This window comes from Marmota flaviventris, chromosome 13 (genome assembly GCF_047511675.1).
Source record: "Marmota flaviventris isolate mMarFla1 chromosome 13, mMarFla1.hap1, whole genome shotgun sequence".
Lineage (NCBI taxonomy): Eukaryota > Metazoa > Chordata > Mammalia > Rodentia > Sciuridae > Marmota > Marmota flaviventris.
Window position 1 is genome coordinate 96,859,954 of NC_092510.1, and position 20,546 is coordinate 96,880,499.

The 20,546-nt window shown below is 43.8% G+C and overlaps 2 protein-coding genes, 1 non-coding gene and 1 pseudogene across 3 annotated transcripts; 1 reads left to right on the top strand and 3 right to left on the bottom strand.

The window, feature by feature from the left end:
• Positions 1–101: 101 nt before the first annotated feature.
• Positions 102–870, bottom strand: LOC114094708 (nucleophosmin-like; annotated as a pseudogene).
• Positions 871–7,926: 7,056 nt separating this feature from the next.
• On the top strand, positions 7,927–17,220 carry Znf79 (zinc finger protein 79). The gene is made up of 4 exons (XM_027944007.3): positions 7,927–8,099; positions 10,299–10,387; positions 13,480–13,577; positions 14,398–17,220. The coding sequence occupies exons 2-4, from the start codon at positions 10,314–10,316 to the stop codon at positions 15,522–15,524; spliced, it is 1,299 nt and encodes a 432-aa protein (XP_027799808.1). The 5' UTR covers positions 7,927–8,099; positions 10,299–10,313; the 3' UTR covers positions 15,525–17,220.
• Positions 16,872–20,540, bottom strand: Rpl12 (ribosomal protein L12). The gene is made up of 7 exons (XM_027944031.2): positions 20,410–20,540; positions 19,927–20,000; positions 18,885–18,983; positions 18,428–18,509; positions 17,839–17,925; positions 17,107–17,219; positions 16,872–16,950 (listed from the first exon to the last, which is right to left on the bottom strand). Exons 1-7 carry the CDS (start codon positions 20,444–20,446, stop codon positions 16,945–16,947), a joined length of 498 nt encoding a protein of 165 aa, XP_027799832.1. The 5' UTR covers positions 20,447–20,540; the 3' UTR covers positions 16,872–16,944.
• LOC114101147 (small nucleolar RNA SNORA65) lies at positions 18,000–18,126 on the bottom strand. The gene has a single exon (XR_003584241.1). It is a non-coding gene; the product is annotated as a small nucleolar RNA SNORA65 (small nucleolar RNA).
• Positions 20,541–20,546: the final 6 nt, after the last annotated feature.

The following is a 20,546-nucleotide window of genomic DNA, read 5'->3' on the forward strand; positions in this document are numbered from 1 at the left end:
AGCCCAGACAGAAATTTTTAACAAACTGTTTGAACTATTGAAGAGACTTCCTCTACTGCCAGAGATCTTGAATAGGCTCCTGGTCAGATATCTGTAAGCAATTCTTCACATAATTGATGAACTTGGCTTCCATTTTGGGAAGAAAATCACCTTTTTTCTATATCTGCATTTTTGCTTTAATGTCTTCTATAGAACTAGGTCCTTTTGGTGTTTTAGGAGTTTTTGCCTGTTTTTTTGAAGGATTCTTGACCTTTTGATCTTGGTGTTGATGGTTTTGAGTCTTTTCCATTCTGGTTTGATTTTTGGCAGGAGTATCTCATATAGATTTCTTCACTGGAGCTTTTTCTTCAGTTTCCTCTTCATGAAAATCATATCTTCATCATCATCGATGTCTTCAGCAGCAGCAAGTTTTACTTTTTTCTGGGGAACCTTGCTACCACCTCCAGGGGCAGATCGCTTTCCAGATACAGGAGTTTCTCATCCTCCTCCTCTTCATCTTCTGACTCTGCATCTTCCTCCATAGCTACTAAGTGCTGCCTACTAATATGCACAGGCCCTGAACTGCACTTCAACCTTAAGACCACAGGTGGTGTGATTTCAAAGCCCCCAAGGGAAACGGTTGGCCTTACATTTTCAATGTTGTCAATGTTACTTTATTTGGACTGCCTTCATAATTCATTGCCTCTGCTTCAACAACGTGCAATTCGTCCTTTGCACCAGCACCTAAACTGACTGTTCTTAACGATAACTGGTGTTCATTTTCATCATTATCCACCTTAAAGTGATAATCTTTGTCAGCCTTTAGCTCACAACTGAAAAGATAGTTCAGGGCCCCAGGGGGCTCATGTCCATATCCATCGAATCTTCCATGGGGTGGTAGTACACACTTAGCTGGGAGAGAAGGCGGACAGAAAATAGGTTGCTGCTTTAGAGAAGAGACACGCAGGATGGAATCACACCAGGGCCAGAAAAGAACATTTTCTAAGAATCAAGATAAAATGGATTTGCTTTTATACCATGTTGATTATTCAAATTAATGCCATATTTGGTTTTGCCATTTTAAAAACATTATTAGATATTTTTTCCTGAAGTTTTTTTTATCCCCTTAAGAAACATGTCATCTTTATCGTCTTCATTGTCTTTCCCTTTTGTAATATGCTCTCTGCTAAAGGAATCAATTCTGACCTTCTGCAAAGTTGTTATCCTAGGTTTTCATTTCATTGAACTCCTGGATTAACTCCCCAGTTTCTTGAATTACCTGCTTTGCTCTTTGGATACCATTTTAATTCACTTGAGTGTACACCTTCATGAGGCTATCATGCTCTGGTTCTAGTCTTTTTTTTTTTTTTTCATGACAGGTGCCAAGATAGTTTCTGCCTAAAAAGGCTTTCTTTTACCATCACCTTCATATGGTAGTTTTGTTGGTTGTGCTGGGGATGCAACCCAGGACCTGGTGCATGCTAGGCAAGTGCTCTACTGTTGAGCCACAGCCCCAGTTCTTTTGCAGGTATGTGATTTTTCTCTAAAAACTTTCAAAATCTTCTGACAATTTAAATTTTCTTAGGAATGAGTATAATTGTAGGTTTTTGCTCATTTATTCTGTAAGATGTTGAGTCTGACTACTTTCTTCTAGAAATGTCTTTTATTTCTTTATTTCCAACCCCCCCCCCCTTGCTTTTTCTGTTTTCTTTTTCAGGCACTTCTGGTAGATATTGTACTTCCTGGTGTGGTACCTTTCCACTGTTAATATTTTCACTTATATGCTATTTCATTGTCTTTGCTTTGTGTTCTAGATTGTTTTTTTTTTACCTTCCAGATCTTCTATAGAATACTTTGATTTACCAATTTTGTTTTAAAATAATTTCGATCTTTTTCAATTGATAGAAACTTGTATTCTGACCTAGAACAGGTTCTATCTTAGGATCCATTTTCCCTTGAATGTGTATGCTGTTGTTTTGGGGTGGAGGTCAATTTATTTAGTAGGTGGTTCAGGTCATCTGTATTAGGGTTCTTCAGAGAAACAAAATCAGTAGTGTATATGTGTGTGTACACAGAGAGACAAAGGCATACAAAGAGATTTGTTATAATTATGGAAGCAAGAAGTCCCAGGACCTGCAGGGTGAGTTGGTGTGCTGGAGACCTAAAAGAACAGATGGTATGGTTCTACTCCAAAGACTTGTAAACTTGGGAAGAACCAACATTTCAGTTAAAGTCTGAAGGCAGAAAAAGACTAGTGTATCAACTCAGGGCAGACAGGAGAACTTCCCCTTCCTTCTGGAGGGGTCAACTTTTTGGTTCTATTCAGGCCTTCAACTGATTAGACGAGGTCCACCTATATTGAGGAAGGCAGTCTGCCTCAGTCTATAGTTCAAATATTAACTTCATCCACAAATATGGACACCCTGTGGCCCAGTCAAGTTGACACATAAAATTAACCATCAACTCTCCTGACTTCCTGTCTACTTGGTGTACCCATTTTTTGAGAATGGGGTTTTGAAACCTCCTCCCTAAAAGTGGATTAATCTAGTTGCCTTGCAGTTCTTGGGTTTGCATTATGTATTTGGAACTCTAGTTTTAGGTGCCTGCACATTGGGAATTGTTATATTCTCCTGTTTTGTCCTTTATCCTTAGGAAATGGCCCTCTTTGTGGTGATATTCCTTGTTCTGAGGTTTTGTCTGATTTTAAAATAGTCATTCCATTTTGGCGATCATTTTTTAAAATTTTTTTTTGTCAATGGAACTTTTATTTATTTATATGCGGTACTGAGAATCGAACCCAGTGTCTCACACATGCTAAGCAAGCGCTCTACCTCTGAACTACAACCCCAACTCTTGGCGATCATTTTTTTTAAATACCTTTATTTTTATTTGTTTCAATTTTTTTGTGGTGCTGAAGATCCAACCCAGTGCCGCACAGGTGCTAGGCGAGTGCTCTACTGCTGAGCCACAACCTCAGCCCCTTGGTGATCATTTTAAATTCTATCTTATTCTATATGCCTTTTTTTCACAGCATCCTGTGTTTTTCTTTTTAATAGAATTCCTTTTCTGAGGAAACATCTTTTCACGTTTGAAAATCAGATGGAGATGTTATTTATATAAAATTCAACAATTAGGCCTGCAGCTCGGGAGGCTGAGACTGGAAGGTCATGAGTTCAAAGCCAGCCTCAGCAATGTGAGGTGCTAAGCAACTCAGTGAGACCCTGTCTCTAAATAAAATACAAAATAGGGCTGGGGATGTGGCTCAGTGAAGGAATGTTCCTGAGTTCAATCCCTGGTGCCCCACCCCCCAAAAAGTTCAACAATTATATAATTTGATGATTTATGATGTTATAAGTTCTATAACTGCCACCAAACTCAAGATACAGGGATTTTTTTTTTTTTTTTTTTTTTTGATACTAGAGATTGAACTCAAAGGCACTTTACCACTGAGCCACATCCCCAGCCTTTTTATTGTTATATTTTGAGTCAGGCCTCACTAAGTTGCTGAGGCTCACCTTGAACTTCCACTGCTATAAACATTTGCATACAAATCTTTGTGTGGAGTGGAGTTGCTGGGCCTTAAGTTTGTGTTTAGCTATTTTAGAAGCTGCCAGGCTTTCCCAAAGTGGTTGTACCACTTTACATTCCCTCCAGCAGTGCATGAAAGTTCCAGTTGTTCCACATACTTGTCAACACTTGGCATTTGCTATTATGAATTAAACTACTTGCATATCTTAACTCTTGAAAGTCATCTGCTAGTCTCTGATTTCTTCTGAGATCAATGAGGTGGTGGTTCATCTTGGTCTGTCTCTTTAATGCTGCTGGTTTATCTCAAATATCTGGTGAGCTTAAATTGCTCATATTTAGAAATGAAGAGCTAGGAACTTAACTGCAGTAGCTGTATTAAGTACCCTCCTCCCTACCCATTTTGAGCTCTGATATTTATTTGCTCCCTTTTATACACTGACAGTGTCATTTTAGAGGGATTCGGCAGGGGAAAAACAGGAGGTAAGAATATAGAAGTTCAGTCGACTGATTTGTTTACCATTGGCATCATGGCACCCTGCAAAGACAGGTGCTAAAATATCTGTTGAATGTAGATTATTTCATTTTTATAAATATATCAGAACTTAAGTCAAACCCATATTAAATGCAGAATTTAAATCAACTCTATATTGTTCCACATTCAGGTTGTTTCCAATTATCTGCTATTGATAATTCTTCTAGATATAGACAGATGAGAGAAAATAGAAGAAAAATGAGAGAGAGTTGAGAGGAAAAAAAAGAGCAATGATAGATGAAATGGAGAGACGAGAGATGAAAGGTTGATAAATGAGAGATGAGATGATGGAGAGCAGATAGTGACAGGTGGCAGAGACAAAAGTGGAGCTGATAGTGATGGTGGAGATAAGGGAGATGATGAGAGTTGGAGACAGAAATGGTAGAACTAGAACAGACCTTGCCTAATTGAACAGAAATTTTCATAAGATAAAACTTTAGAGGTGTAACTGCTGGTCCTGGGGTACACACCACCAAAGCTATTGTTCTTTCTTTTTTTATTTATTTTTTTTATTTTTGAGAGAGAGAGAGAGAAAGGAGAATTTTTTTAATATTTATTTTTGGCAGACACAACATCTTTGTTTGTATGTGGTGCTGAGGATCGCACGCATGCCAGGAGAGCGCGCAACCGCTTGAGCCACATCCCCAGCCCAGCTATTGTTCTTTCATGTTGGACTACATTGCCTGTGTCTCAGAGGGGCCTGCTCTACAAATCAGTTCTCAGTGAGTTGCACTAAAGGCCAGGGAGCAGGACAGGCTCAGCCACATAGGAGGTGTCTAATGAGTAGGACATCTCTTTTGCTTGATATACCAGACCACAAAGGGTTTAGGCAAGTGGTTTAACCTCATTCCTTCCTGAACTAGACTTTCTGCTCAGGTCACCCACCCTGCAAGATTCAGTCACCTTCCCTTCTTTGTCCTAGATACCTTATCCGATTGGATTCTCCAGTTTCAGCAAACTGGGGCTGTCAACAGACCAGGGGGAAGGCAGAGGCTCAGTCCCCCAGACTATCAAAGAGATGGTTAAATATGTAGGCAAGAAATATTGCATTGTGGATCAAAACCCCACCTTGGCCTCTTCCCTCTGTAATCCTAGGGCCAGACCAGGGCATCAGAGGAAGGGCTGGAGGGTAAGAGTCTGTGCTTGTTCAAATTCTGGTTGTACTATTTACAGCCTGTGTGACATGGACAAGTCACTTAACCTCTCTAAGCATCAGTTAATTCATCTAAGATGGGCCTATTGATGCTACATCCCTCATGGGGTTCTTATGAGAATGAAAGGAGATAACTAAGTAAAGCACTTGGAAATGAGGATGGCAGAGAATAAGTGCCCAATCCATGCTAGCTGTTGTTACTGGTGAGGAGGTAAGGTGAGAATGGAAGGCTGTGGGGAAGGGAAGAGCTGCATGTAAGGCCAATGTGAGATCCCCAGAGTGCCTCATAAAGGGACATTTGAAATCTTTACGCACTTTTTTCTCATATTCTATTTCCTACCCTGCCTTCTCGGCAACTCCTACCCACACCACCAGCATCCACTTATAGGTGCCAATGACTTGTGGGCCCACATGCTCTTTTGTAACCTTCCCATCAGAATATGAGTTAGGAGACCAAGAGCCAGACCCAGCAGTCAGTCCTGTATGGTTCCCTTAGGAGCCCAGGCCAGCACCATCAGAAACAGGACCACAGAGGAGAGGACTGATGGACATCCTGGGGCCAAGTATAGCAGAAGCTGTGATTTACCCAGCCCAGGGTAGAAATATGCACTGTCTACCAATGCCCATTACCCATTACTGCCTCTCCACTCCCACCCCCAGAATAACTCCCAGGTAAATCCTGGCTTCTACCAAAATGGAGGGTTGGAGTGCGCACCACCCCTCAGTGACCATGGGAGGAATTGCACCATCTAGAGCATGAAACTCTCTCCACCTTTCAGTGGCCATGGGTAGGATTGCAAGACAATGGCAGGAAATCTGCAGACTAGCAACCATTATGGAATTAGCACCTATTGTATCTTGTGGCCACTGGATGAGGTTTGATGCTGTCTCCACTGTGGCCTGAACAAAGACACAGCCTCCAGTTCCTACCAGGGCAGAGGCTACAGCTCCAAAGCTCATCCTGCCTTCTGAACAAAGCAAGAAGAGGGTGAGGCAGGCCGGGGCACAGATTATGGCTCTCAGACTGTTTCCAAACATGCTCCTCAGACACCCACAAAAGGCCTCGGGGAAGGGAAACCATCTCACCCTGAAGGATGCTTGAGAAGGGCTTACGTCATCCTACACCTGAGTCTTCCTCAGCTAAGGGAGGAACTCAGTAGGGTCTGGTCTGACATCCTCTGCTGCAGCTATCACACTGCCTCAAGCGTGCATACATGCTGTCCATATATGGGCATTAGGATTCTATCAGTATATCAAAGGCCCACTATTAAAAGGCTTTCACTGGGAGATGGAGATGCCTCCCCTGACACCAGATGAAATGACCAAGACCCTTATTGGTCTTTAGGGAGCAACTTTGGGAGAAATGGGCCTAGGGAAGGTCAGTTGCTGAGCAATGACACAGGAAAGGTGTTGGTTTACACAGATGATGGTTCTATGCCTAGAGAATCTGCAGAGGCTTCAAAGGAAAGGTTTTGAGCCATGCCTCAACCGTAGAGGAGCAGGCCAGTACAGACCAGAAGGCAACAGAGGTGCCCAGGAAAGGGAACGCCAGGTAGAGAGGCATGACATGGCAGGCTGTGTGTTGTTTCTGCCCAATTTGACCTTCTTTTTTCCACTGTCCTTCATGGCTTCTCCTGGATTGGCTGGGCTGATACACAGCTGAGATGGCTCCACAAATAGCAGACTAGTTGAGAAAACATGAGGATCCCAGCCATTGGTGGGAGCAAAATAACGACAATCCCAAAGATGTCCATGTCCTAGACCCTGAACCTATAAATCGGTTATGTTGCAAAAAGGAATTTGAGGTTGCAGATGAAATTAAGGTCGCCAACCAGCTGATCTTAAAATTCTCCTCAGCTAGGGTCGGAGCATGCACAAAGATTTAATCCCCAGCCTCAGGGGGAAAAAAAATTATTCGGGTGGACACAGTATAACTAGGATGGTCCTTTAAAGCGGAAGCGGGTGACAAAAGAGAGAACCAGAGGTTGCTGACTTTGAAAAAGAGTCCTCAGGACGTCCACACTTGCTTCTGCTTTCCAGTAATCCATTCCCTTCTTCTTAAAGGCAAAAGGATTAAGACGGAGTTGGTCATCGGAAAAATCGTTTGACAAATCCCCAACGGGCTTAGGAGGACACTCCATCCGGGCGCTGGGAAAGTCCTGACGGGGCAGACTATTCGGGAATCTCCTGAAACAGGGCCGACCAAACACTAGCGAATGTGCCTGAAATGACAAGACGTTCCCGCTCGCGGACAGATTCCTATACTTGGGGGGTTCCAGGACACCGCCCCGTGGAGGGTTGCCCTGTTCAGACTGAAGGGCCCTTTCCTTGATCCTTCTCAGACTTTAAGTTCGGCTTAAGACGGCCATGAAGGAGGCTGGAGATGGGCCCAGAGCCGACGCACCACCACCACCAAGGGCACGTCGCCCTGCGTCTGCGCCACACCGCCGTTCCCAGAATCCTCGACAGCCAACCCGCTTCCTGTCCCAGAGTCCCCTTGAACTGGATGCCCGTGCACCTGAGGGATGTGCAACATAAAAGCATTCTGGGTGATGGATTCTGGGAGCAAGGACAGGCGGAAGACGGTCTGGGAAGGAGGCAGTGCGGGTCACATATTTGGCGTCTGGGGAGAGGAAAGGTTTGGCCAGGAATAGCGCCTGGCGGAGACTTCTGGGAAATGGAGTCCAGTGGCGGGGTGGGGAGCATATCGCATGACCGGAAGTGCTGCTGGTCAGGCTTGTCGCCAAGGAGCTCTAGCGTCTGCAGCGCTGGTGTCCAGGGTTCCTGAGCTCGGACGGGTAGCCGGTTGTAGGTTGCTTGTCGTTTTCTCACGTGCAGTGACGCTGACACCAGGGAATTGCTGGCAGCCGGTGGCGCGAGGAGGGACCAGTATGCTGGAGGAAGGAGGTGAGGGGGAGTGGTGGAGGGACGATTTGCAGATCCAGCCTCCTGTTCCAGTTTGCCCACTAATGCTGCTTTGTGGCCCGGACCAGACCCTGGTTGTCTTTTCCACTAGCGGTTGGAAACTTGTCCTTTTCTTAGTCAAATAAGTTGGAGGATCACTGTCCTGGATGATCGCTTGAGTGTCTACCTATAACCAATGCCAGGGAAAAGTGGGTTCCTGGGAAGGAAAATGAGACGTACCCAGGTGGTTTCTTGGGATTTTGATGTCATATCTAAGAAATCATTGCCTTTTCTGAGGTCAGAAATATTTAATTCTTGTTTTCTTCTAGGAGTTTTAGCTCCTTAGGTCTTTGATATATTTTGAGTTATTTTTGTATACGATGTGAGATAAGACTCCAAATTCGTTCTTTTGCATCCTCCAGCCTCAACCTCCTGAGTAGCTGGATTACAGGTGTGCTTTGCCATGCCCACTAAGGGTTTTCTTTAAAAATGACTATTCTTTCTCTATTTAATTTCTTGTTATCCTTGTCAAAAAGTAGTTGCCCATAAACATGATTTTATTTCTGGACTTTCAAGTCTATTCCAGTGATCTGAATATCAGTCCTATGCCACTACACAGTTTTGATAACTGTTGTTTGAAGCAAGTTGAGAAGTATGAATCCTCTAACTTCATCCCCCCACTCCTCTTTGTCCTTTGCATTTCCATGTGCATTCTAAGGTCAGCTTGTTAATTTCTGTTAAAAGTGCCAGCTGGAATTTTGATAGTAATTGCATTGACTCTGTTGATAATTTGGGGATTATTGCCATCTCAACAATATACTGTTTTCCAATACATGAATATAGGATTTTTTCCATTTATTTAGGTCTTCTATAATTTCAACATGTTTTATAGTTTTCAGTGCATAAATCTTGTACTTCATTTGTTAAATTCATTCCCAGATACTTTATTTTTTTGATGATATTATAAATGAAATTGTTTTGGTTTCATTGCTAATTTGTAGACATTAATTTGTAGATTTTGTGTATTCATCATGCTGCTTGCAATCTCGCTAAATTTGTTTAATAGCTATAATTATTCATGTGTCAAGATTTTCTGTATACAAAATCATGTCATCTGCAAATAGAGATTTTTTTACTTCTTCCTTCCAATCCTGACATCTTTCCTTTTCTTGCTTAAGTGCCTTGGCTAGAACCTACATTGAACAAAAATGGTGAGAGCAGACATCTTATTTATTATTTTCAGTGCTAGGGATTGAACCCTGGGCCTTGTGCATGTGAGGCAAGCACTCTACCAACTGAGCTATATCCCCAGCTCCTTTGTTTTATTTCTTTTCTTAAGGGGGGGAAAGTTTCCATCTCTCACCATTAAGTATGAGGTTAATGGTACATTTCATCATCAAATTAAGGAAGTTCTCTTCTATTTAAGTTTTTTGGTGAACACAATATCTTTATTCTACATTTATATGGTGCTGAGGATCGAACCCAGTGCCTCATGCATGCTAAGCGAGCCACAAACCCCAACCTTCTGTTAAGTGTTTTTTTAATCATGAAAGGATAAGGATGATGATGATTTTGAAATGTTAGGGATCAAACTCAGGGATTAGTGCATGCTAGTCAGGCACTCTACTACTGAGCTACAGCCCCAGCCCTACTATTTGATTTTTTAAAGTGGCTTTTTCTGTGTCCAATGAGATGATCCATGTTAGGTTTTTTTTTCTTTGCTCTATCTATATGGTGTGTGGACTGTTTTTTGTATGTTGAATTAACCTTACATTCCAGGAACAGACCCCATTAGTCATTCATTACCTCTTCTTTTAAGCAAAAGGTAATATTTATAAACTGCATACTTAGCTGGTAGGCATCATGCCAACTGCTTAACTGTGTATTTAATTCTCAAAAACTTTATAATATCATCTCCATTTTACAGATGAGAGAAATGAGACTTATATCTTAAGTGATTTGCACTCTGCTGGTGAGTGGTGAATCTTAGTTAAGAATCTATTACAGTCTAATACCTCCCAACACCTGTTGGCATTGATGGAGTTAGGTAGGAACAGGAAAATTCCCGTCCCACTGCAGATCTACAGATTCATCTCAGGCACCCTGGTACCAGCTCTGGCTTTCAAATCCCCTCTTTATAGGAGAATTGGTAACTTCATAATATGCAAACTTTGTCTCCTTGATTTCATTCTCTTCCTCTAGCACCACCTTTTCCAAATGCTGCACTTCCCTCAGAGGAAAGAGCAGGAGAGAACAGAATGGCTGTTGGTCTCTTCGCAGCTGGGCCCCAGGTAAGTTGGGAATTGAGAGGCAGCCCTTTTTTCCTTAACATTCTTGGTGAAATTGGCTTGGGTTTTTTGGTTTTATTTTTCATCCTCTAATTACAAAAGTAATTCTCTGAAGAAAATTTGGATAATACAGAAAACACAAAAAAACTAACAAATACCTTTACTTCTACACAGAAACAGCAGTAACAATTTGATTTGTGGCCTGCCTCTTAGTCATTCTTCCTTTTTCTATATTTTCCCAAATTGGGTGGGTTCAATCCCTAGTTTAAATATATATGAATATTTAATTTCTTCTGCTTTCTTCAGATTTTACAATTCACTTTAATTTCTTGAATTGAAACCTTACTCCATTTTCTTCCTTACTCATTTACATAGAAAATTTTGGGCTAAAAGCTGGGCATGGTGATGCACATCTATAATTCCAGCTGACTCAGGTCAGGAGGCCAAGGCAGGAAGATTTTAAGGTCAAGGCCAGCCTCAGCAATGCTAACAAAATCATCCCAAAATAATAAAAAGAGCTAATGATGTAACTCAGTGGTAGAGTGTCCTGGGGTTCATTTCCCAGAACCAGAAAAGGAAAGGAAAAAAAAGTTTTAGACTGTGGGTTTCATTTTTTTTTTTAGTATTCCAAAACTATTACTTTGATATTTGCCCATTCACAGCTGGTCTACTTCATGAGGATGGATACCATGACTTGTCAACACAAAATGCCACTGTAGTCTGATTGCAGGGTATGGGGTGTGATAGCTCTGTCTGCTCAGCCTTATTAAATTGCTCAGCTCTGATTTTGTTGTACATTCTTCATTTTGGATTAACTAAGACATTTTAATATCTTAAAGCTGTTATATATTTTAAATTTCTTCTTGTACTTTGTATAATTTTTCTTCTTGTATAGTATGTACTATGTGGCTCCTGGCATTTATATATTTTTAATAGGTTTTACTCTTTACTTTTTTAATACTTTTATTTATTTTTATGTGGTGTTGAGGATCGAACCCGGGGCCTCACACATGCTAGGCGAGTGCTGTACTGCTGAGCCACAACCCAGCCCCTAGATTTTACTTTCTTGATTATTAAAGTGGCCCTAATAGTCTAAATATGTCATAGTTTTTAAAAATGACTCTCTTCATTCCATTTAACTCATTTCTGCGTAGGATGGATTGGAAAGGCAGGTAAAACTGGAGGTCAGGAGACTAGCGATAATATGGAAAATGATGCTGGCTTACAAGGCAGTGACAGTGAGACGGAAGGATGGCCAGGTTTCTGGCATGACCAGGCAATGAAAGAAGGTCCCATCCCCAAACTGAGAATAGACAAGGAAAAGTAGTTAAAGGTGTGAGATTCCTGTGCAACCTGGCCAGGATAGTTGCTGCCTGTTTTCCTATGGGACAAAACACCTGCACCTAGACATCTTGCGGCCACCTTAAATCCTGTGGGCCCTGAACAAACTAGTTAATTTGCTCACAAGCTACTTTGGTCCGTGTTTCTTCTCTTTCTAGTTTCCCAATATCTTTGACTTCTCCTAGATCTTCTCCCACACCATTTCCTTGCCACGCATCTAGTCCCTCTATTTGAGCAGAACCCTCTCTCAACTTGATGTTGACAGCTGTAGTTCCTAACCTCTCATTTCCATCTTAAGGTGCATCTTGACTTCTACTGGCTCCCTATTGACTATAGGATAAAACTGCCATGTCTGTCAGGTCATTTCAAACTTTTAAGCACCACCACCACCACCACCTGTTGCTTCTCAACACACAAGGACCTTCTCAGCACGGGGTGTTTGCTCCTGGTGCTCCCCCTGCCCTGACTAGCCTTCTCTTACCCCAGCTTGATGTGGCCTTCTATAGATCTCCTTGATTGTCTTTCATCTCCTCTTCTTGCAACCAGTTCCCCTTTTATTCTTTTGACCACATAGAAGCCTGGCTCTCCTACTGTGCTGGGTAATATCTGAATTCACAGGAATGTTTGTTCAAAGTTCTGAGAATTCACCTCTCATATTTCCTTGATAATTTACACCTGATTATTCACTATTATGAATGCACATTTTACTTTCATTTTTTTCTGTATTGTCTCTTCCTGGCACCTATATTTTTGTGTGTAATTTCTTCTAATACACTTGTTAACTTTTCATATATAAAAAAATCTATCAAGATGATAATTTGTATGGAGACAGTAGGGTTTTTGTTTTGTGTGCCAGAAGCCATTACAGTGTTAGGCAGATGATAGGTACACTTTCAGACTCTTTTCCAGCCTCCATGCCCACCCCCCTTACCGTCTTTTGCCTCCACTCAAGATCCAAAGGCCACCAGTAAGAAGGAATTTGCTTTTTGTTTCAGGATCCACAGCTCTAGTAGTGTTTTACCAGGAGGGATGGAGACACACATTCCCTGCTGGGGAACAGGTTCAAGGGGGAAAGGGAAACCAGCAAAGTCCAGAAACCTGGTCCTGCTGGCCAAAGAAACCACTTCTTTTGAGAGAATCAGCTCAATTTTTTTTAATAGTACCAGGGATTGAACCCAGGGGGCACTTAACCACTGAGCTGCATGCCCAGCCTTGTTGCTGTGTTGTACATGGACACAACCCAAAGCCTCACACATGCTAAGCAAGAGTTCTACCACTGAGCTACAACCCCAGCCCCACCCCCCCAGCCTTTTAAAATATTTTATTTAGAGACAGGAGTCTTGAACTTACAATCCTCCTGCCTCAGCCTCCTGAGCCACTGGGATTACAGGTACACACTGTTCTGGAAAGTTGTGGCACTTTTCTTCTCAGTGTATAGAGGCCTATAGGCCCAGCTGATCTGTGTTCAGTCTGTGCCCATCTTCCAGATAGAGTGTTTGATGGGTTTAGCTCCCTAGCTCCATGCCACCTTCCATCGTTTTCTTTAATTCCTGATGGAAATGCTTTACTAAGACCCAGGCACCACATCTTACTGATGTATCTCCTCGTTCCTGTACTGTGGAGCCAATGCTCAACGAATATATATATTGGTGTGATGAAATGAACCACCTAAGTAGCCTGTGTCTTCTCCAGGGAATTCTGGGTGACTATACTTAGTACAAATCTTTGTGTTTGGGTTTTCCTCCCTTGACTAGGACTTCCAGTTTTCCAACCTGGCATGAACTCCCAGTTAGAACAAAGGGAAAGCCCGTGGGAGTGCTGAAGGGAGAAGACCCAAGAAGCACCTGTCCAGGTAAGTGAGCAGACACCAACCAGTTAAGTCTTAGAGCCAGAGGACCTCAGAAACATACATTGATATGTCAACCCTGCAATGTATTATGCCCATTTCACAGATGAGCATTAAGAAAAGATAGGTTAACTCTCTGGAAGGGTACACCTCCTTGTTGGTGGGGAACAGGAGTCATCTTTGTTGGCCTGGCATGGTGCATCTTGAGGTGCACCTTCAGCCACTGTGGTACATGAGACAGCCCGTTGTGCTGCACCTTTACCAACCTTCTAGCATTAACCATCTTTGGAAATCCAGCAGACTTAGTAAGGTAAAAAAAAAAAAATCATCTTACTCAACATTGGTCATCAGTTTTTTAAAGTAAATTTAGTAAGTAGATTGTCCAAAACCAACTTGAGAATTTTGAAAACCAGGGCTGCTGTTGTGGCTCAGTGTTAGAGCACTTGCCTAGCATGTGTGAGGCACTGGGTTCAATCCTCAGCACCACATAAAAATAAAAGTCTAACAAAACTAATAAAAATATTTTTAAAAAAAGAATTTTGAGAACCAGAAGATCGCATGAGACAGCAAGAGGAGCCTCAGAAATGGGAGACACACACATGTGGGGCAGGAGTTGGGGTCCACTTTTGCCCCTTGGCAGTTTAGGAAGAGGTAAAGGTGCTGTGGCAGCTAACGTCCAACCTGTTATCTTAACAAGTTAGAGCAAATATACTGGGCAAAAAGAAGGGTCTGAGGAACTATTTATGCAATAGCCTGGCCAGACTCCTTCAGCCTATTGGATTTGTTCCACTAAGAGAATATAGGATACCTGCTTTTCTAATTTCAGACTGGGAAACTGTCCCTGAACTGCCAGGGCAAGCCCTTTCTGAAGAGTCATGCCAAGGCATGTGTGAGCAGAGGAAGAGCTTCAGTCTAAGACCAGTCCTGTCTCCACAACACAGAGTTCCTGCAGGAGTGAGGCCTTGCGAACCTGAAACCTGTTCTAAGAGCTTTCAGAATTCAGAAAAAATTCAGCCTCAGAGAGTAAAGCCATTCACATGTCATGAGTGTGGCAAAGCCTTCAGCTACTGTTCTTCCCTTTCTCAGCATCAGAAGAGCCACACTGGGGAGAAGCCCTATGAGTGCACTGAGTGTGGGAAGGCCTTCAGCCAGAGCTCCTCGCTTATTCAGCACCAGAGGATTCACACTGGAGAGAGACCCTACAAATGCACTGAATGTGGGCGAGCTTTCAGCCAGAATGCAAACCTCACCAAACACCAGCGCACTCACACCGGAGAAAAGCCCTACAAGTGTAGTCAGTGTGAGAAAGCCTTCAGCGACTGTTCAGCCCTTGTTCAGCATCAGCGAATCCACACTGGAGAGAAACCCTATGAATGCAGTGACTGTGGAAAGGCCTTCCGCCACAGTGCAAACCTCACCAATCACCAGAGGACTCACACTGGGGAGAGGCCCTATGAGTGCAGCGAGTGTGGAAAGGCCTTCAGCTACTGTGCAGCTTTTATTCAGCACCAGAGGATCCACACAGGAGAGAAGCCTTACAAGTGTGCTGCATGTGGGAAGTCCTTCAGCCAGAGTGCAAACCTCACCAACCACCAGAGGATTCACACTGGAGAGAAACCCTACAAGTGCAGTGAGTGTGGAAAGGCCTTTAGCCAAAGTACAAATCTTATAATCCACCAGAAGACCCACACTGGAGAGAAACCATATAAATGCAATCAGTGTGGGAAACTCTTCAGTGAGAGCTCAGCCCTTATTCGACATCACATAATTCACACCGGAGAAAAACCATATGAGTGCAGTAAGTGTGGAAAAGCATTTAACCAGAGTTCATCCCTTAGTCAACATCAGAGAATTCACAGTGGTGTAAAGCCCTATGAATGCAGTGTGTGCAGGAAGGCCTTCAGGTGTAGCTCAGCTTTTGTCAGACACCAGAGACTCCATGTTGCAGAGTAACCAGGAGCAATGGTCAAGGGAACCCCAGATGCTCCAACTCAACTCAGCATCCAAGTCAGGTGCATAGGTGAGCTCAGATAAATACTGTCAATTTAAGCATCTGGAGACATCGCGCACTTTAATCTGTAGCCCAGAGAAGAGACACAGAAACACCCTGAATATCCAATTCTTCCGTGTTGTAAGTAAAAGCTTAAGCTCAAGACCTTGCTAACAATTTCAGTCTTTAGTAAGCATCAAGAATCTAAAGCACTCACAGCCTGGGGGCACTTGCCTATAAGCCCAGTTGCCCAGGAGGCTGAGGCAGGAGGATCCTGTGGTTAAAGCTAACCTCAGCAACAGTGAGGCACTCAACAACTCGGCCAGACCCTATATCAAAATATAAATAGGGCTTAGTATGTGGCTCACTGGTTGAGTACACTTGTTCATTCCCCAGTTCCCAAAATAAAACACCCAATAGTCCAAATTCTTTCAGGCAAAATGAACAAATCAATGAAAAACTTGTTTTCTTCTATCAAAGTATTTTTGGCAATGCTCATTTCTTCTGGAAATAGAATGGCTGCAAAAGAACCAAGAAGTATTGGCCAGATACCAAGACCTTTCCAGTTTAGGGTAGCAAATGTGGATGAGGAAAGGGATTCCGGTATCAACCATCCAGTACCAAACAGGGAGAATTACTTCCTAATGCTGAAAGATAGGCCCAGAATCCACCTAATAATTGTTGCAGAGCTTGTCACTGGGGAAGAGGAAGCAGCCATGATATCCTTCTGGTGAACTCCCACACTTAAAGGCATATCCCACTCTATGGGGACCAGAACAGGAAGGGGCCAATCAAGGATCTGAGCGACACTCATCTGGAGGTCAGTCATGAGCTGCAATAAGGCTCATCATTGACAGAAATGTTCCCTTTAGGAGATGCAGACTTTTCATACCAACTTTTCTCCCTTGCACTCTGACTTGAGTCCTAACAACCTTGACAATGTCATCCTCAGACCCCAACTATTCTGTGCTTGGTTTTTGGCGAGCCAAGCATGACTTCTCATTACCAGCCTGCTGCCAGACTGCACAACTCGGGTTCAGCTTGTTTCTCAGGGGGCATGGTACACATGTGCTGCCTTCTAGGCCATCAGAATGCTGCTTTCCCTCAAAGTTCAGGCAGTCCTTTCCACTGGAGGCAGCTATCCAAGATAGGGTGAAATGACCCATAGAGAAAAATCAAGTCCTCGGAGCAATTATTTCCAAACCTCATTTGTTGGTGCCTAGAAAAAGCTGCCTAGCTGCAGTTTGTCCCAGTGTCAAGTGTTAGGTTAAGGGGATGATAGGCGCTCATTAAAGAACGCAGCCCACTGGTTGTCAGATGATCCTTTATTAAAATATTCTCCCATGTACTTAACTGTGGAAAAGAAATTTTCCCATGTACTTCTTAACTCTGTGGGAAAGAAAATAGAAGCTCTATCAGTGAAAGGGGAGTTAAAAGACCCTCCCTTAGCCCTACACTAATACCTTCATGAACACATTAGCCGCTCCCCTTCCAGCTTTCACCCCTCTATTATAACCAAGTGAAATGGATGCAGAAATCACTTACAGCTGGACACTCCACTGCACCACTATTGATGTCATCTATGATGTCATGAGGGTGGCGGCCATCAACATTACAACCCACAGACTGGGCAGTCCCCAGAATCTCCTTAATGGTTCCTACAATTAGGAAAAATGTGTTTGGTTATGTGTATAACTCAGTAGTAGAGATCTTGCCTAGAACGCACGAGGTCCTGTGTTCAATCCCCACTACAGCAAAAAACAGGAAAACCCAAACCCATTTCTATAGTACAAGACTTGGAACTTCATAAACCTTAAATATAGAGTCTCTACTGGATCTCTAAATGCTCAGCTCAGGACCTAAGCAGTTCTTTCATCCCCAGAAAACACCATACCCCAACCTTGAAACTTATCAACTTCAGTAGCCCTTATGTACAACACCTATAACACCTTAATGAGTACTCATTTGGGCTGCCCATATACTAAAATTTGAACAGAGATTAATTAGCACAGCCTTTTCACAAAAATGACATGCAGATTTGTGAAGCATTCCAAATTTAAGGGAAAGGAATGCAGTGTTCACCTTTGCTCAACAGACTTCCTTCAATACACAAAACCTTAAATTGAGCAAAGCTATCATTAAGTGATATTTGTTGTATAGGTGTCCTAAATGCAGGAGGATGGCAGAACATGAGTTAAGTGCCCTCAAAGTGGCAAGAATGCTAACCACTCACTGAAAACATTCAAATTTATGAGATACATGTTGTCTTGCTCTTACCAGAAAGTTCTCTAGCTAAAGATCGGTGACGCATCTGTCGGGCAATGTTGACAATTTCATCAAAAGTGATATTTCCACTGTGTTTAACTGCAGGAAGAAAAAAAAAAAAAGCTTTGTGACAGTCTGAGGCCAAAGGGACTGTATGTCCTCCACTATTTGCAGGCTGTTCCCATGCTTTCGGCACAGAGTCATCCACATGAAGAATAACCCTGTTTCCTTAGCTGGGGTTTACTGTCAGCTCACCACTGGACTGCACCAGCCCACAAACTGGTCAGGTGCAGTGGCGGGTGGCTAAAGACAAAACCAAGTCTTCACCAATCTGCCATGGACAGACTTCCTGTTAAGGGATTAAAAGCATAGCTAAAATCATTGGTTAAGTGTCCAGTGCATCAGCCAGCCACATGTTCTCAGATGCCTAAACCCAAGGGACCTTCCCCACTGGGGAAAGCAAATCTAGTACTTTTTGGTACTGCCTGGCTCTCACAATGCTGACCAAATCATCAATCCCCACACCAACCCTGGTTTCATTAAAGAAGAAACATTAGGTATATAACATAAAAAACTGCAAACTAATGTACAGCCAACTTACTGTTTTTCTGTTTCTTTCTGTCTCTTGGTGGCTCCTTGAGGGCTTTTATGATCAGGGCAGAGGCAGAAGGTACCACTTCAATCTGCAGAAGAGATTCTTGATGTAAACAAACCCTACCCCACCTCCAAAGAGTACTACCACTGTATGACAACCAACATTGCCCTCAAGAGACCATGGGCCAGACACTAGGTTCCTGTACGTATAAGTTATACATGTATGTATGATTCATATGTATTAAAACACATTCCTGTGTGGGAAATGTTATGTGATTTACCCAGTGTCACATGGGTTGAATCTGGGCCCAAAGTCTTTCTTTGCCTTATTGTCCATGCTTTTAACAAAGTCTTCCCACAAGGACCAAAATTGTTTAGTTCACCAATGGTGAAACCCTCCTATCCAGGATTCCGGGGGGTTGTTACCTCTACCCTCCTTCAAACCAAGCACAAGAAGTAAATACCTGGGCTTGTCTGTTCTGAATAGTCAGTTTCACTGTAATCCTCAGACCCTTCCAATCACCAGTTGCTTTGGCAATGTCATCACCAACCTTTTTGGGAGACTGTAGAAATAAAAGTATATAATCAAACTGCTCAAAGCTGAACCACAGCCCTAAAACCTGCCCAGTACTACTCTCCTGCCAACACCAAAGTTTCCGTATCTAGGGACCCATTTTCTTTTTGGTACTGGGGATTTAAACCTGGGGCGCTTTAGTGTGAATTATGCCCCCCAGTCCTTTTAGAGATAGGAACTCGCTAAATTGCTGAGGCTGGTCTCAAACTTGAGATCCTCCTGCCTCAGGCTCCAGAGTAGCTTGTGATTACAGACAGGCCTGTGCCATCATGGCTGGCTACCTAAGCAGCTTTAATTAATACTAGGTTCCAATGCCTGGCCATGATGAGGGCGAGGATCACTGAATTCGCTACTTAGTTTGCCTAAATGGGATGGTTGTCCCATAAGTGCCGGCTGAGCAAAGAGCCAAGGAAGTTTAACAAGACACTAGTTAAAATGAAGGGAGAAAAGTGTTTGGTGCAAGGGATCTGTCTGAGAAATACAGACCTAATAATATTCAGAGATAGGTCAATTCAATACAAGCAAAGTATAAAACGGGGGGGGGGGGTACAGCTCAGTTGGGAGAGTGCTTGCCTTACATGCATAAGCCCTGGGTTCAATCCCCAGCACCACACACAAAAAATAGGTACATTAAGTCATGATAACATGGTTGAGTTGGAAATACAGCCCACTGTGTTCATCAAGAACACCCACACAATACTTACGTTCCCCTAACCACACTGCCCTATGTCACTAAGCCCTGGCTCCTAGCTCCCATCCCTCACAAACACCAAAGGCAGCAGCTGAGACACGTGGAATGTCACAATTTCAAGATATGGGTCCCATTTTTCACACGTGACCTTTCTACAGTAGCTAGTTCCAGTTCAACAGCTCAGGTCTAGTCCTGTTTGCACAAACCAGGGCTTGCTCTGTCCCTCGCGGGGATGACTTACCAGACCCAGGGGGCCGATCTTGGGGGCCAGGGCAGACGTAGCGCCGACCTCGCCGCCGGTGCACCTCAGGTACACTGGGAGAAAGAAGAATTAGCGCCTCTGCGGAGCGGGCCCGAGGAACAGCCCTCATCCCGTCTTTACTGGCAGCACCACGGTCCTGAACGCGGGCAAGACAGGCACCCCTCCTCCCTCGGGCGTGGACAGCGCCGAGCCCCCGCCGCTGACACTACCAGCGGGGGGGGCAGAACGCCCGGGGGCCAGCCTTACCCTAAGGCATGCGGGCTGCAAGGCCGCCAAAGGTCGTCCGCTCCTCCCTCCCCATCTACACGTGGGGAAGCTGAGGCCCAGACCGGGAGAGAGACCCGTTAGGGCCGCACAGCGCCAGAAGGCCCGAGAGACCAGCACGGGAAAAGCACGCGGCGCGCAGGGCCGAGGGGAGAAAGAAGGCGCCTTCGCAGCCCCGGCCGCAGCTAGGGCACGCACCAACTTTGATTTCATTGGGGTCGAACTTGGGCGGCATGGTGGAGGCGGCTGGTGTCGGATGAACCCGGATTCGGGACGACCGAAGAGAGTTGCACCTTGACCTCCTCCGAGCCGAAAGGCCGGAAACCCTGCTGCCA